The following is a 16,660-nucleotide window of genomic DNA, read 5'->3' as shown; positions in this document are numbered from 1 at the left end:
ATGTATAACTTGGTACTGTAAAAATTCTCTGACAAGAACTGCTTTGAAGTTCACATTTGTTATAGGATTGTTGCAGTTATTATTAAACCAAATATCATAAACACTCTTATTTCTATTTATGTAACCTCTGTTCTCTGAAAGTCTGTTAACAATATACAAATTGCTTTGCATCTTAGGAAAAAGACACAAGAGTATGTGAACATCCTCTGTCAGATATAGTCATTGCAGGCGAAGCAGCTCACCCATTACCCCACACTTTTCACCGCCTTCTCCAAACAATCTCTGATCTTATGATGTCTCTTCCCAGTGGTAGCGCATTACAGCAAATGGCCTTAAGGTAAGCACAAATTAAGAAGTTTCTTAAAAGGCTGGAAACATTGTAACATTATAGATTAAAAGATTTTGCAATGTAGATAGGAAGTTTGAAATGACTTTATGTGCCTGTGTGGAAAGGAGCATGTCTGTCCTTAGTCATAGGAAAGATATATGTAAAAGATGTATGTGTGTGTTTACAGATCTAAATGATACTATACAGGACTTTGTAGAGAAAAGCTTTTAAATTCTGTTCTGTATCCACTATGGAAAAATAAATACTGAATAATATGATAGTATCTGTCTGTATATGCGTGGTAGTATAATTCCTTTTGCTCAGAAATCTCTCATCTGAATAGTATCCTTACAGTGTTTGAACTTTTTCCTGTCTGTCTGTCTCAAAGATACAAATTGAGTAATAACGATTCTATCCAATGTTCTAGGAATAATAATGATTCTATTCACTGTTAAAATTCTAAAATGCTAACATTGTTCCTGCCTTCCTCAAAGTGGTGCATAGAAACACTTAAGTAAACTAACTGCAAAAATTTGAAGTTAAAGGTTTATAGAACATATTTTGCGAAGCAAAAATGTCATTAGAAGTTTCACTGGTAGGTTATGTCTTTTAAACAATATTCAAAATTTCAAAGTCCATTAAATGTCTTTTCAGGTGCTGGAGTCTCAAATTCAAACAATCTGATCACCAGTTCCTGCACCAGAGCAATGTTTTTCATCATATCAACAATATTTTGTCTAAATCTGATGATGGAGATAGTGAAGAGAGTTTTAGTATCAGCGTTCAGTCTGGTTTTGAAGTCATGAATCAGGCAAGTATTACACCTTTCTCAGAAGCAGAGATCAATTGTGAATAGCCTATATATACTTCTATGATCATTCTGTTTGAATTAAAACATTCTTTATTGCAATGTCTTATTTCCTTGAATGTGTCTCAGTTTGGGATCTTGCTGCTGATGTTCAGGTTTTCATATTTAGCTTTAGAGGTTCAAATATTGACCCTTTGCCTGTATATCATTCAAACCTAAATCTTGGAGCAGTGCTTGATAAGTGCTTGTTTGCAAGTACAGTGTTTGGGGATCTCTTACAGTGCATTTAGTTAATTCATTTGGTTCGTTGAGTTATTTCATTTTTTACGTGCTGTGTTCTTAAGTTCCAGTTCTTACTTGCTTATATCTTCTTTTTATTCTGTTATTCTGAGGAGCACAAATTTATGCTCTTGATTAATATATTTAAAGCATTTTCTTCTATTTATTAATATATTTAGGCATTTACTTATATTCAGCTCTTAGCTATTAATATTTCTTTTGGTTTAAAGGGCTGAATAATTTGAGCGAATAAATGACAAATTTCTTCTTTAATTCAGAAAGCATATTCCTCAGAACAGAAATGTCTGTATGGTTTTATCAAATATTTTAAATATTTTAATTTGTTTTCACAGGAACTGTGTATAGTGGTTTGTCTAAAAGATCTAACCAGCATTGTTGACATTAAAACATCAAGCCGACCTGCCATGATTGGTAGTTTAACAGATGGGTCTACAGAAACGTTCTGGGAGTCAGGAGATGAAGATAAAAACAAAACTAAAAACATCACAATTAACTGTGTAAAAGGAATCAATGCACGTTATGTGTGTGTTCATGTAGACAATTCCAGAGATCTTGGGGTAAGAAGATGAAATTATGCACCTTCAATGAGACACATTTAGTCAAACTTATATATATTTATTAATCAAGAACCACAGTTTTCTTTGTCCAGTTTAGTCTGTAATTCTAATCCAGAAACTCACATTTTAAAGTAAAGTTTGTAATTCTTGTGGTTTTGAAATCAGTCACTAATATCATCAGACCAATCCAACTAAATCTGCAGTTTGCGTGAACCGAAGACTGGGATGTTCAATTTCAGATGGATTTTCAAGCATTTAATTATTTCATAAGTTACTTTTCCTGATCACAATTTCTGTAGGAGCATTCAAATAAGGAGTTTTCATAAAATCCAAACTTTCCTAGACTTACTACATTCATGTTGATTGATCTGTACATGTTACAAATGTTACAATTTAATGTTCCAAATATATCTTTATTCTAACTACTGCTTTTAATACAAGGAGCAGATTTTTTTTTTTGAGAGGTGTGCTTTGGAATTCTTTGTGCTTGGTTTTGATCACTTTTAATTCTTTTTTTTCATAATGAAACAGCTTGTCTCTCTTTTACGTATGTACTCTCTTAATAGAGAAGAAATAGTCAGAATGGACCTCAGTTGAAGTGTTTTGTATTTATTTTTCTTGTCTGTTGCAGAACAAAGTGACTTCAATGACTTTCCTAACTGGCAAGGCAGTAGAAGATCTCTGCAGAATAAAGCAGGTAAGCATTTTTAACAGTTGACACTGAAAAATTGCCACCATTTTTTGGCTGCATACAGCAGAGTTTTTTCTAAGCAAGTATTTTCCATTTCTTAAGGTAGATAAATTGTTTTACAAATAGCAGGCATCATTCTTGGAAAACACTGTAGCATTAATGACAAAATTCAGTCATATATACTGAATATTGATCGATCTTTTGCTCTTTTAATGAAACAGAACTGGGTAATACAAAATGTTCCTTAGATGATTATTTTTTTAATTACTGCAGCTGAAAGGATAAGTGACCATGTAGAAAGTTTCAAAAAAAAAAAAAAAAACCCTGTTTAGGTTGCATTTTATAAGGTCCATCAAGCTGTTTGATTTCTTTTAGGGTTCACATATCTAACTATACCTGAAGTAATTGCATTAAGAAGCATTACACGTTGCTAGATATTCTGATTCCTGGCTTCTCAGGGCTGCACTGTCACTGCCTTTTATGTGCTTCATGGAATCATTTTTCATTAGAGAAACATAGCTTAAGAGGTAGCAGAAATAAAACTCCATGAGAAAGGAGAAAATAAATCATTTGTGCTCAGTATGAGTGTTTCTATTACATGGTCTAATACACATTTATAGCACACATTTTACCCCGCCATTTTTAGTTCTCAGCCTCGGGTCGCTGAAGACCCAGTGGCTCCGGTTCGGAATGGTGTTCAGGCTTTGTACCTCTGTTGCTAAGCCAAATGACAGATGCATGTTTTTTAGACAGAGAATGATGTTGTCTATTTTGACATCAGTGTCATCCATCAAAGACATTTAAGGTTTCAAGCAGGCAGTTACCATCCTGGGCTCAAAACCTTATTATTTGGGTTACTGACAGTCAGTGCTAAAATTCTTAAAGAAGCAGCACTGTCTTATTACAGAGAGATGGTCTGATTTCTCTACCTCTTATCCTCAGAGAGCGTTTAAGGCAAAGATAGAGCTCCAAAAGATGTTACAGATCTGAAGAAACAAAACTTTGGTACCATGGGGTCATACTAAACAGTGAAGTGTGAGTGTGTATATATACATAGACAGATACAAAGCTTGTGTGTGTATGTCTGTATTTCTCTGTGAGTCTGTATATGTAGATACAAAATACAGATTGACACACACACACCCCCTCTTGGAGAATTCTTTTTGTTTTTTGTGGGAAGACTGACATGGCATACCTGGCTATCCAGCTGAATAAAAGAAGACCACAGCAGAACTCTGGCACCGGACTTGTGATCATTGATAGAGCTTGTTAGCTGGCTCCCTGGCCTTGTTTCTGCCTGCTCCAACACAGTGCCCAGGCGTTTTTCCAGGGATGGTTCACTCCTAGAAGGCAGGCGGGACTTGATGCCACTTTGCTCCCTCTTTGCTGACCAGTCCTCTGACACTTCTCCAACATGTTTTTTATCTTCAGACCCACACACCCTACCCTAACTCATGCATATTTACCTGTCTCATGATATTTAAAAAAAAAAAAAAAAGAAAAAAGTTAATCTTGTCTGCTGCAGTACAATTTGATGCGATGCAGGTACTGAGAATTAGCGTAGAAATGGCAGAGAACAAATATTAGTTCAATTAGAAATGAGCCTATGGATATGAGATGGCTCGTTGGCTTGGGGCCAAGGGCAGCTTGGGCCCGCCCGGGTTGCTCTGAGCAGTGATGCAAGCAATGAGCACTGCACCCTGTCGGGTTTTGGCTTCCAGTAATAACATCACAGTCTAAATCATACAACATCTTTTATGTTCTTTTTTTTTTTCTTTTCTTTTTTTTAAACCATATTTATTTTACAATAAATTAATTTGATACAGTTCATCTGTCTTTTTTTACAATTATTAAGTCCTGCGTCTCTCAATAAGGATATCAGACATTGACTTCCACAGAGTTACAATGTCTTTGGCAGGGGTTTATGTGAATAGGGATGAAACAACTTAACTATTGACAACTGTGTGTAATGTTTTCATTTAAATTACGGTGGCTTTTTTTTTAAATTAAAAGTAGTGAGTAAACATCAGTTCAAAGTGTTTTTTTAAATATGTGAACTGTTGCTTAGAGGATAAAAGAGAGAGATAGGCCACTATTAGGTTTTAAAGACAAAATATAAATGGCTATATGTGTGGGGTTTGTTTTTTTTTTTTTAAGTTTGAGCATTTTTATCTGAATTCATGAGGTTGAATATTTTTATAAACATGATAGTCTTACTGCTCAGGATGAAAATTTCATAGTAAACACTGTATTGGTTCCAGTGATACATGATGGGTTTGCTTTAGAGGTAGGTGACTTTTTGTTTGATGTAATGTCAGTTCCCATCTTTATATTCCTGCTTAATAGGTAGACTTGGATTCAAGACATATTGGCTGGGTAACAAGTGAACTTCCTGGGGGTGATAATCACATCATCAAAATTGAATTGAAGGGTCCAGAGAACACACTAAGAGTTCGACAAGTGAAAATTCTTGGATGGAAAGATGGTGAAAGCATTAAAATAGCAGGCCAGATTTCTGCAAGTGTAGCTCAACAAAGGAACTGTGAATCTGAGACGCTGCGAGTATTCCGACTTATTACATCCCAGGTGGGATTTTAATGATGTGTTATATGGCAAAAATTACTATAAATTGTAAACTTTAGTGCTTTCAGTTTTAATGTAAAATGTCACATCTGCACAAGTTTGTCTTTGAGATAAGCTAATTGTCACTGTCTTTCTTCCAGGTATTTGGAAAACTCATCTCTGGAGATGCTGAGCCAACCCCAGAACAAGAAGAAAAAGCACTGTTGTCTTCCCCAGAAGGAGAAGAAAAAGTACACAATGTATTTATTTGTATTCTATCAATAATACTTTGCTGAAAAAATGATCCAAGATGATTTTCAGTATTTATCTTATGCTACGTAATTTTCAGATCAAAACAGAAGTAAAATGTCACAACTGCTTCTTTTCTAAAAATTACTGATTTTTTAATTAGTAAATTGTAATTGGAGCATATGCGTTTAATGGAAACATTGTAGCAATGGTGGTGCAAATTATGCCTACAGTTACAGAAGTACTTAACACGTGCAGTAATGGTCAACCTGAAAGTCCTTCTTGCCTATTATCTTGTGCCTTAAGAGGGGCTCTGTTGATGTTTAGAGAAAAAAATATTAAGAAACTGCTACTGTCCTTTTACCCAGTATACTCTCCTGTCTTCCAGCACAGATTAGTTTAAGAAGTGTTCCTGAAAAGGTCACTGTATCTAGACTGTCGTATTTAGTAGCTAAAATTGGAATATATGAAAGTAATCTCGTTTTTCAGACGATACGTGGTTTTGTTCTACCCAACAATAAGTTCCGTGACTGAATTATTAATTTTGTAAAGGTGTATTTTTATCATGCCTGCTGTGTGGTAACTTAATTCTGTGTTCCCTGTTTCTTTTGTTGTGAGATATATAAACTGAAAAGTGTATTCTGTGCACTGCTTTACAAAGACTCAATCAGTGATCGTATTAAGCTACGTGAAGAGGCTAATTCTCAGATAATTATATTTCACTTGTTCTGTTTATTGATTATTTTATTTCATGCTCAAATTTCCTCTTAGAAAGAAAGCAAATACATCTAAGAGGTATTTATTAACCATAGCTATCATTGATCTTGCTTATGTATTTTATTTCTCTGTAACAAAAAGCGACAAATTTACAACAAAGTTTGTTCTTATTCAGTGTTAATTGCTACAGTAATTGGGAAATGTTCTTAAAATTCTTGATCTAATATTAAATATGCTTTTTCCGAAGGCAACATCAGATGCAGACCTGAAGGAGCACATGGTAGGGATCATATTCAGCCGGAGCAAACTGACAAATTTGCAGAAGCAGGTTTGTTCACTCTGAAATGCTTTGAGGATTAAATGTTTGTGTTGTAATAAATATGCTTGTTTTCACTGATTATAGTACCTGTTACTTGACACTTCGAGTTCTTCTGCTGTTCTTTATAATCAAATTCTGATTTACATTTTAAATAGCACGTATGTGCATTTTATATGAAAAATCTGCTGAAATTGACACTGAAAAAAATCCATTTTAATAGGATAAAAACCTCTATCCTATTAGACTCAGTTTAAAAAGAAGAGTTTTAGAATTGAGTTGTAAATGGTACTTCTTCAAGCTTGCTGGTAATAATAGCATAATAATAGAGCCTCCTGAATTTCTCAGAGAGGTTCAGTAACAAGAGTTTAGATTCTTAGTTTTTCCCCTCCTTTCTGTTACCAAAGAATATTTATGTTTGATAAAATTTAATCCTAAGAAGTTAATCAGTGCATAGATTCTTAAATTATACTTTCCTGCAGTTTTCTTATCTTAGTAATTAGAGTATGGGGTTTTTTTCTTTTGAATACTCATTTTTTTTTAAAATATACCAACTGAAGCATCTTTTATATTATCTTTATTACACCTATCATGAGACAAACATTGCTGTAAAGATTTTCAGAGTAATACAAGAAGTATTAGATTAATTTTGAAGTTTGTTAGATTAGTAAGTCATGCAGAATCTTTTTGTCACCCATCTTAGCAAACTTTAAGATCTCTTAAATATGCTTTCTAACATACTATTGGTAAAATGGAAACATTGTTTCTAAAATTTTGTAAGCTTCCTGAATGGTAAACTAAACAAGAGACAAAGTCTTTTGATAGGTCCTTTTATTTTCTGGGTATTGAGTAAATGTATTTGTTTGGTGGTTTTTGTGGGTTTTTTAACCTGAATTCTATGTAAAAAGCAAATTAAAAGTCAGGAACTGCAATTAAAGAATATTTGTTCCAACTAAATCTTCCAGAATGAAGGTGAGAAAAATCCATATTAAATCTAACTCTTAATTCTAAAGAATTTTATCTAATCTTCACTCTAAATTTAAACCTAATTTTTATTCTTCATTTGAATTTACATTGAGAAGTAATTTATACACAGGCCAGATTTCACCAGCTTTCCATTTTAGTCATAGTTGTGAAACACACGACCTCTTTCACTTCCTAAAAGTTTTTAAGAGCTACTCTGTGTTTGGATAGGTGTGTGCTCACATAGTCCAGGCCATACGAATGGAAGCAACCCGTGTGCGTGAGGAGTGGGAGCATGCCATCTCTAGCAAAGAGAACGCCAACTCGCAGCCTAACGATGAAGACGCCTCTTCTGACGCTTACTGCTTTGAGCTGCTGTCAATGGTTCTGGCGCTGAGTGGTTCCAATGTGGGCCGGCAGTATCTGGCTCAGCAGCTGACCCTGCTCCAGGATCTCTTCTCGTTACTACACACTGCTTCTCCCCGGGTGCAGAGGCAGGTGAGTGCTCACCGTTCCTTGTCTATCTTGGTATTCCTAGAAAAAACTCTTCGGAGTCCTATACGTGTGTACGTGATTGGGTCATATGTATTTGAACTTCCTGTTTCGTGAAATGTAATGTTGTGGTTTGCCTTCAAAAATGTTTTCCCAATCATACGCAGATCATCCCTGTGTTTCACACAGGGAATAACTAAATAAAACAACTCATTTAGTTACTGCAGTCACGAGGAGAGGGCAAAGAGAAATCTGTAAACATTTAAAGACAAATTATAGAACCTCCTTTTGGAATTTAAGTGTCAGGTTTGGGGCTTTTTTCCCAGTTTTGAATGGGGTTAAAATGATAAAGTTTTATGTGTTTGATATATAAATATGTATATACGCCAGCACCACCACAATTTGACTGTATAAAACTATTCGTAGGGAGCGCAAACACTGTTGAAGACAATGAAGGCTACAGTTAGGAAATTAAAACAAACTCACTTTTGTGTAAGTTTGTAAGGCTTTGTCTCCAGGAGGTATAGCTGAGTTGTAGGAACCCGATATTGCTTAATTAACAGTTACTCCACCATGAACCTAAATCAGCAAACTATTCCAAAATGCCTTTGAGTAATATCACTCTTCACCTTTCTTGTCTTTATTCTGAGGGATTTTGAATAGGGCAGGATAAATTGCTTTCTCAAACCATACGTCAAAGGGACGTAAGGCTTGCTTGGCAGTGATTGTTGCTGAAACGAAGTAGGATGCAAAAGAGCAGTTAGTCATTTTGTGTGTCCTAATGGGGATCTTTTACATAAGCACACGGCCTTCGTTTTGGAGTGATGTTGCGAAGGATTCTTCAGTGAATCTGAACTTCAGTATTCAGTGAATCTTACTTCACAGTAGCCCAGCTGTTCATGTTTTCCAACAGACTCATCCATGTCCTGTTACATATGTTCAGTTTGTCAGGTCTTCCTGTTGCAATGACTAAGAATTCTTTATTTTAAGATGTAACTTTGGATTCTGAAGTTGGCACTTCCTTGTGACTGGCAATACTTAAGTTTAGACCAGTGTTATGTATTACATTCCAAAAAAGAGATGACTTAAAGTTCACGTATTGCATTTGTCTACTTATAGAGGAGCCTATCGTCAAGAATGATTACATATAATTGCAAGAACCAGAGGTGCTTTTTTTAAATATTAGAGGTGTTAACCTCCCACTTCTCAAATGTATGAAGCTTAAAAGCTGGTTTATTTATTTATTGCAAATGTTGTCTGTCTGAGTGTATGTGTATTTATATGCACATAATATAAATATATAGACATCTAAAATACTTGCTTTAGTATAGTCAGGGCACTCGCTTGTCATTGCTAGCTGGTGTACCTTCTGTAGGTGAATTTTTAGTTCCCATTTCAGAAGTTTTTATGTTTCATACTCTACTTTTGCCAATTTTCTGAACTGTCACAATGTCACATTTCAACTTGCCTGGAGGCAGATACTTCACCACTTAGTAATTCTGATATATTGCAGATACGGGAAATACTGGTTTCTTCTTAAAATGTAAGCAGTTTTTCAAGAAAACATTGAAGGCTTGAGAGATTAGATATGAAATCTTAACTCATTGAGCTTTCATACTCCCTGATTTGGACCAAACTTTGCATGATATAGCCAATTTCAACTCAATACCACCAGCTGGTAAGGTTGAAGCATATAATTTCAAGACAGCTCCTGTTAGATCCAGAGCAATTGGCACAGGTTTCCTTTTTAACAAACTCCAGTTAGAATATCACAAGGAGAACTACAGGAGGAAGAAAAGAGTACCCTGATTCTCAGTACCTCAAGGCAGGTACTTTGTTTTCAGAAGTCTAAAGTTTCTCTAATGGTTCTACCACTGTTTCTGACATCTCAAGATGATATGCAAGGTGGGAAACATGTCTGTAACATGCAAGCAAATCAGAGTTGTACAAACATCTGCATCACTGTTATCACAAGTCCAGTACTGAGTATATTTTTACTATTATACGAATACCAAGTATTGTTTGAGTTGAGGTTGGTTCTGGATTCTTCGGCCTTATCTCACTGAGTATATTAATAAACACTTCAAAGCAAGGTAGAAACCTTACAGAATTTCTTACAGGTGTGATTTAAGTACAGAATGTAGATTCAGTCCTTCTTACTGAAATGACTTGTGAAGAAAAAAGACTTCATTTGATTTTGCTTGAAAACTCCAGCTGTCTTAGTAAGAATTGTGGTGTTCTGATTTTTTTCTCCAGGTAACTTCATTACTAAGACGTGTTTTGCCCGAGGTAACCCCGAGTCGCCTGGCCAGTATTATAGGAGTGAAGTCTCTTCCACCAGCAGATATAAGTGATATCATTCACTCAACAGAAAAAGGAGATTGGAATAAACTAGGTATCTTAGACATGTTTTTGGGATGCATTGCCAAAGCTCTCACTGTACAGCTAAAAGCCAAAGGAACTACTATAACAGGGACAGCTGGCACTACTGCAGGCAAAGGAGTTACTACAGTCACACTTCCAATGATCTTCAATTCCAGGTTTGTTTAAAAATATGTATCTGTTCTCAGGCTAAAGGCACAAAATAATTACATTCTTTGAAGTCAGTTATGATGTCTTTTATAATCTTTGGTTTATAAACAGAAAAATAATGTATAATACTTTGACAGTATGAATCATGTTATTAGTGAGTTTGATTTAAAAAACAGACAAACACCAAAACCAAAAAACCCCACAACCTGCCATAAGCTGAATGTGTGCACTATTTCTTTGTGCTGGATTTTGACAAATAGTAACTAACTATATGAATTTATTTCACGTATTGCCATGTGTTCTTTGCAGCTATATTCGACGAGGTGAAAGCCATTGGTGGATGAAGGGTTCAACACCTACACAGATTTCAGAGATCATTATTAAACTCATTAAAGACATGGCAGCAGTAAGTTTCTATCCTTTAAACATGCGGAGTATGTTCAAATATTTCTGATAATGAAGAGTACATTTTTTCATTACTTTCTATTGCAGTTAGTATTGGGTTGAGTTGTTAGATGTGATTTAGTCTCAAGAAGAAGAAGGTATAGTCGTCTGGGTAAGAGTCTAGGCCTAGGAGCAGTAGGAACTGAGTTCTGGTTCTGTGAAACAGAAGTCCACTTGTGAAACAAGCTTTTAAATAAGTCGCTTGTACCAGAAATTTAAGAAGTAAACAATAATTGTGTGTCATTATCTACATTATTAACTTAGAGGCCTAATTTATTAAGTCTTGAGCGCTTAGAACTCCAACTGAAAAGTAAAAAGTGTCTGTGGAGTAAGATAATAGTGTTGTTTTCACATAACTGTATGTAGATTTTTATATGTGGAGTTTCTGGTTAAGACTGCACGTTAAGATTGACTTCTTTCAGTCTTACTGACAACTAGATTTATAGTTGTTTATTACTTTAACTATGTGGGCTGAAATTTTCTGTAGTTGTATCTGCTTCAGGAAAGATTATTGACAGAAGAATTTGATGAAAAGTGATTCAGCGATTTCTCAGAAACAATATTGGGAAAAAAAAAAAAAAAAGTTTTGTATATGTTTAAGGGAAAAGAGCGTAGTTGGGAGGTTGCTTTTGTCTTCCTTAATTCAGTATCTATTTCGGTGAGATACTCTAAATGACCCAGAGTTTCCCCTGTGATTACCCTTTGAAAGCTGGTTCAGTATCTTCAGCTTTGGAGTCCTATTTTCTAAACCGTTCAATGTGCTTAGATTAAGGAAATCCCTTCTCAAAGATGCTGAAGCTGCATGGGAATTCTCTGCAGTTGCTACTGTTGATTCTGACCACAAGATTTCAGAATCTCACAATTCATCTTTAGTTAAGAGTTACCAGTTAAAGTGTGTCTCATCCCTTAGCAGTGCTGGTCCATGCATAAAATGATCACTTAATCTTTGCTTCAGTTGCTCCAGTGACTAGAGAAGAAAGGTCTGTTGTAGGTACCATAGTGATTCCACATGATGGATTTTTGTTTCTTCTTACTTTATCAACGTTTTAGTGAATTGCGTAGAAAAACTAGGACCAAAAACCATAGTGGTTGCAAAGAAAAGTACTCAGAAGATAGTAAATGCCAGGATTAACATGATGCCCCTTGTATGTATATGTCCATATGATTTTCTCAGGCATCCCACTTCTTTCAGTGTGTAAGATGCAACACATATTGGGACTTAATTGGGTGAGGGAGGAGGGCAGGGGAAATAATTTTTTGTTCAAGATTTTTTTTTTTTAAGGGTTGTTGCCAGTATCATTTGTAGCTGTTGTTGGTAGGTATGCTTTAGGTAAGTGGGAAAACGTCAGGGAAATAGTGGATTCTCTTTTGCAGCATTTTAAAATAGTACTGCGCAAGTCTTCTGAAGCAAATTCTGTAGTCCTTGCTTTATGGGATTCTGGCTCCCATGATGATGGGAGAGCCTGTCCCTTAATGAACAGCTGATTAAAACTAAGGTGAGCAGAGACCTTTGCCAGATAGGCAAATAAAAGAGATAAAGAAAAGAGATTAGTAGAAACAGAAAATGTCCGGCTGACTAAAATCAGATGTTTTTATTTTTGCTTGAGCAGCTCCTCTAGCCATTCAAGACCTTCACCTATGAAACTTGCATTGGCTAATATCTGGTTCCCCGAAACCATTGCAGAAGTTAGTAGGAAAGTTCTTAAAGTTCTGGATTTAGATATGACAACTTTACATGCATATCCAGAGTATGCGAGGCTCCATCTTCCACTTACCTGATAGTTTTCCAAAAGTACTGGTTGTTGGGTATACTGGTGTGGGTCTCGAATTCTCTTGTTTAAGCCATTCTACTTGGAACGTGTATGTAGCAATTACAAAAAAGAAAGGAATCAAGTCAGTCAGATAAAGTGTAGTCCTCTGAGATGTGGATTTAAATCTCACTTTCAATATTCTCTGAATTGCTTACTTAATGACTGGGACTGAGTTTACTCTATTCAGTACCCAAACAATAAGTTCCCTCCTCTCCTCTGGTATGAGGAGATCTGAACTTTATTCCCTGTCATTCTAGATGAGGGAGATGCAGCTGAGGCTATTCAACGGTGGGAGTAATAACATTTCTTGAGTATGTTTTGTAAGGAATCTCTGTGGTTTAGGCATGCTCAAAACTTGTTTGGGAGTTTGGCCCTGTTACCCAAAAGAGCATGGAGGAATGCAGGGGTCCTAGTTTAAAAACCCTTCTGTGAGGCTTTTTAGAGCAGCTGATTATCAGTAGGGTGACATCAGTCTTCCTAGATACTTCATAAGAATTATAAATGTGATTCCTTTCACTTGTTCAACATTTGCAGTGTGTAGGTACCTACATCTGAGTTAGTCACTAGAGCTTCCTTTTTAGAGCCCAGTGAGTCTCAATTATTTCTGTCACCTTTAGTATGAGATATAGAAATTTAGAGACTACATTAAGAACTTAATGATTTAGCAGTCTCTGAATCACAAACTATGAGTCAGTGCCATAGGCTCAGAATCTTTAATGTTGTTTTGGAAAGTATGTTACAGTTCTGATGTAGTCCTCTTTATTTCTTTCAAGTATAGAAACTGTGGAGAGTATTCAGGAAGGCCAAGCTAGGAGAGAGAAACTGATTTCTCTAGGAACCCACTGTAATCTGTGTGTTGTTCACGGTCACTTATTTGTGCTCCAGCTCTGTATCTTTTTTTTCTCCAGGGCTTGGGGGGCTTTAGGAATATGCCCTTTCATTCTTCAAATCATATGCCCTCTACCTGTTCCAAGTTAGTTATTCCAGCGGTTGCTTAGAGACTACTTCAGTCAGTCACCTGAGTATTTGAGGGCTAATTTTTACCAGATCTGTCTGATTTGAAAACACCTGATTTCTCAGCCATCCCTGACTTCCTCTTTTTTTCTGTTCTAACTTGAGATCCTAACCTGATGTTGCATGTAGTATGTCTAGTTACAGTTTTCATTGTTTTTAATGTGTGGTAAAATAAGTTTCCTCTTTAACAGGGTCACCTGTCAGAAGCCTGGTCCCGTGTGACAAAGAATGCTATTGCTGAAACCATCATAGCTCTGACCAAAATGGAAGAAGAATACAGATCACCAGTGAGGTGCATTGCAACAACCAGAGTAAGAACTTTAATAAACTTGACTTTATTAAACTTAACGTTCATTGTAAACGTGCAGCAGGTGCCCATCCAAGAAACTTCTTATATTTTAGAAAAAACTTCCTTATACAGGTTGTTTCAGGAAACAATACACACAGTACACAGTTTATGTTCTCCAAATCTAGCTGTGTGCACAATGGACAGGTATCCTAAGGCAGTCACTGTTTGTCCTAATAGAAGTCTTGCTTTCTTTGTGTCACATGAGATTGAGTTTTCTTCTTTGTGGCAGAAATACACCAGTAAAAACTGAATTTTGATTAAATATGTATCTTGGGTACCTCGCAAGTAATGAAGAGTGTTATTCTTACACATTTCGGGTTTTACCCTTGAGGTAAATAAGTTTGTGATACTTGCCTTTTACTAAATTTGTGAGATCATCTGAGCAGAAAATTGCACAATATGTGTCAGATGTCTTTTTCCAGCTCTCTGCATGATTATTTTGAGTGGTTTGACTTGTAGGTCATCAGCTGCTATGTCTCAGGGCTCTTATGAAAACACTCAGTAACAAACATTCTCTAGGACAATTAAGCTAAGCTTCACCTGTGTTTTAGTCTCAAAACGAAAAATCATTTGCTGAGTCCTTTATTATTTGCCTGGGGTGGTTTTTTTTCCTTTGTCTTCTTCCATGACACTTTTATAGAAACTTGGACTAACTTAACAGATTGCTTGAAATACCATGAAAAGCATACTTGCAGATTATGGCATTCCTTCCATTTAGGGAGTACAGATTTTGGCTTCTCAAGCATAATAATTACATGTAAAAGAAAAGGTTTGCAGTGGTTACAAGCATTCGGCACTCATGTTGTTTTCCATTTTAAAAGGCTGTGCCAGTTGTCCTTTTTATCCCCTTACTCATAAATTCTCTGCTGTTTGGAATACACAGTCTCAAAGTACCACCAGCTCTTGTTGTCACTGTGTTAGTTTAATGAGGTCTCAGAGGAGCCCTGAATGTCAGCCTCGCTCTCCTGGTGAATGAATTTCACTCTGCCACAGAGATATGCCTTTTTGGGGGGAGTCCAGAAGAATTTTTTCAATTAAAGCCATTTTGTCCCAATCAAACTTTTGATCAAAAACTATTGCAAAATAAAGCTGTGAAGTGCATTTCAGTTTGGGTTGCAGGTGTACCAACAAATTATCCTCGTGTAGCTTATTTCTTTAGGATTTCACTGTAGTCAATGGAGAGGAAGAGAGAAAAGCTCCCCCTAAAGAATAGTTAGCTCGAAACCCTTTTCTAGGCAATCTCAAATGCCCCTTACAGTGAGGAGAATTCATAAGGAGACTGATGCCATCGAGCTAAAGTTTTGTTGGTTTGTTTTTTTTTTATTAGTCTGTGTCCTTGAATTTATTCTTCTCCCCCGGAGCCTGCAATGTTTGGGAATGATACGCAAGTCTGTATTGTATTTTTCTGTAATATACTCTGGTTGATCTTTCTTCACTGTTTGTCTTGTGGGTTAACTACTGTATTTATGACCATAAAGCGACACACCTGAAAGAAACAAGGTAGTTCCTAAAAGTTGAATAAGTTTTACTGTGTGCTTGACTTCTTTTGGAAAAGAAAAAACTTGTGTTGTATGAGCGGGCTTCAGCTAACGATGATGCAGTAGGTATGATTGCAAGTAACAGTGACATTCTTGTCGGCCAAAGTTTGTACTTTTTAGTATTTGGGATTTTTTTTTTTTTTTAAGTATTTATTAAACATTTATTTCTACCTTGCCTTTCAATAGTTATGGCTGGCCTTAGCATCCCTCTGTGTACTTGATCAGGATCATGTTGATAGACTATCCTCAGGAAGATGGATGGGAAAAGACGGACAACAGAAGCAGATGGTGAGACAGAAAATCTATCTTTTTGTGTTTATTTAGATTTATTCAGTAGTCAAAGAATTTAAAATAATGATAGGGAAAGGTAGACTTGGCCTAACTTTATTCTTCCCTATTGTCCCCCAATGGAGATTGCACATACATATTTAAATATTTGTCTTCTAGTCAAGCACTAAGCAGAAAACAAAAATTCCAACTTAAAACAATAAGATAGAAATTCTACTGGTATTCAGGGTGGAGCAAGGCTGTCCTAACAGCCGTAGGATGGATTTTTGAGAGTAGATTGACTCAGTTAATAACAACTCCCTCTATCAGAGCTTTATTCTTTCAATCTGGATCTCTTGTCACGTAATAAAGTCAGTTCTTTTGTGTTCCTCAATAACAGCTTCTCCATAATTCTTCCTCTTCACCATATCAGTAGAGAGTGATTACCTCAAAGAGAAATAAATTCTTTCTAACTGAATTTAGTAAAGCTACCATTTACTCAGAGGATTTACAAATTTAATATGGAATATGATAGATTAATCAAGGTTCTGTCTATATTTTTCACTATCATAAAAAGCTTATGATTTTTTAATACAAATCTGGAGAGAGCAAAATAATGAAGCTGGTCTCTTTACAACTTGGTTAGTTGGGTCCCTGTGGGAAGCAAGGGAATAGTGTGCCTTCCCACTAGCAACTGAGGATGCTTAGTGCAAAGAAACTTC

General features: G+C 35.9%; 1 protein-coding gene across 16 annotated transcripts in view; it reads left to right on the top strand.

Annotated features, from left to right (window-relative positions):
* Positions 1–16,660, top strand: part of MYCBP2 (MYC binding protein 2) — a 199,575-nt gene that overhangs the window by 170,831 nt on the left and 12,084 nt on the right. For 14 of the 16 annotated variants that reach the window (XM_042806211.1, XM_042806215.1, XM_042806222.1 and 11 more), the window contains 12 exons: positions 177–337; positions 983–1,139; positions 1,769–1,993; positions 2,625–2,690; positions 5,031–5,270; positions 5,408–5,506; positions 6,460–6,540; positions 7,723–7,989; positions 10,240–10,523; positions 10,825–10,921; positions 13,976–14,095; positions 15,858–15,959. In XM_042806211.1, coding sequence (XP_042662145.1) covers positions 177–337; positions 983–1,139; positions 1,769–1,993; positions 2,625–2,690; positions 5,031–5,270; positions 5,408–5,506; positions 6,460–6,540; positions 7,723–7,989; positions 10,240–10,523; positions 10,825–10,921; positions 13,976–14,095; positions 15,858–15,959 — 1,899 coding nt within the window. The remainder of the gene's footprint in view (positions 1–176; positions 338–982; positions 1,140–1,768; positions 1,994–2,624; positions 2,691–5,030; positions 5,271–5,407; positions 5,507–6,459; positions 6,541–7,722; positions 7,990–10,239; positions 10,524–10,824; positions 10,922–13,975; positions 14,096–15,857; positions 15,960–16,660) is intronic. The other 2 variants (XM_042806226.1, XM_042806212.1) reach the window with 1 other exon arrangement.

The sequence above is a fragment of the Tyto alba genome, unplaced genomic scaffold (genome assembly GCF_018691265.1).
Source record: "Tyto alba isolate M040663 unplaced genomic scaffold, T.alba_DEE_v4.0 Super-Scaffold_45, whole genome shotgun sequence".
Classification (NCBI taxonomy): domain Eukaryota; kingdom Metazoa; phylum Chordata; class Aves; order Strigiformes; family Tytonidae; genus Tyto; species Tyto alba.
The sequence above is the reverse complement of the archived record's forward strand: the minus strand, read 5'-3'. Positions and strand labels throughout refer to the sequence as shown.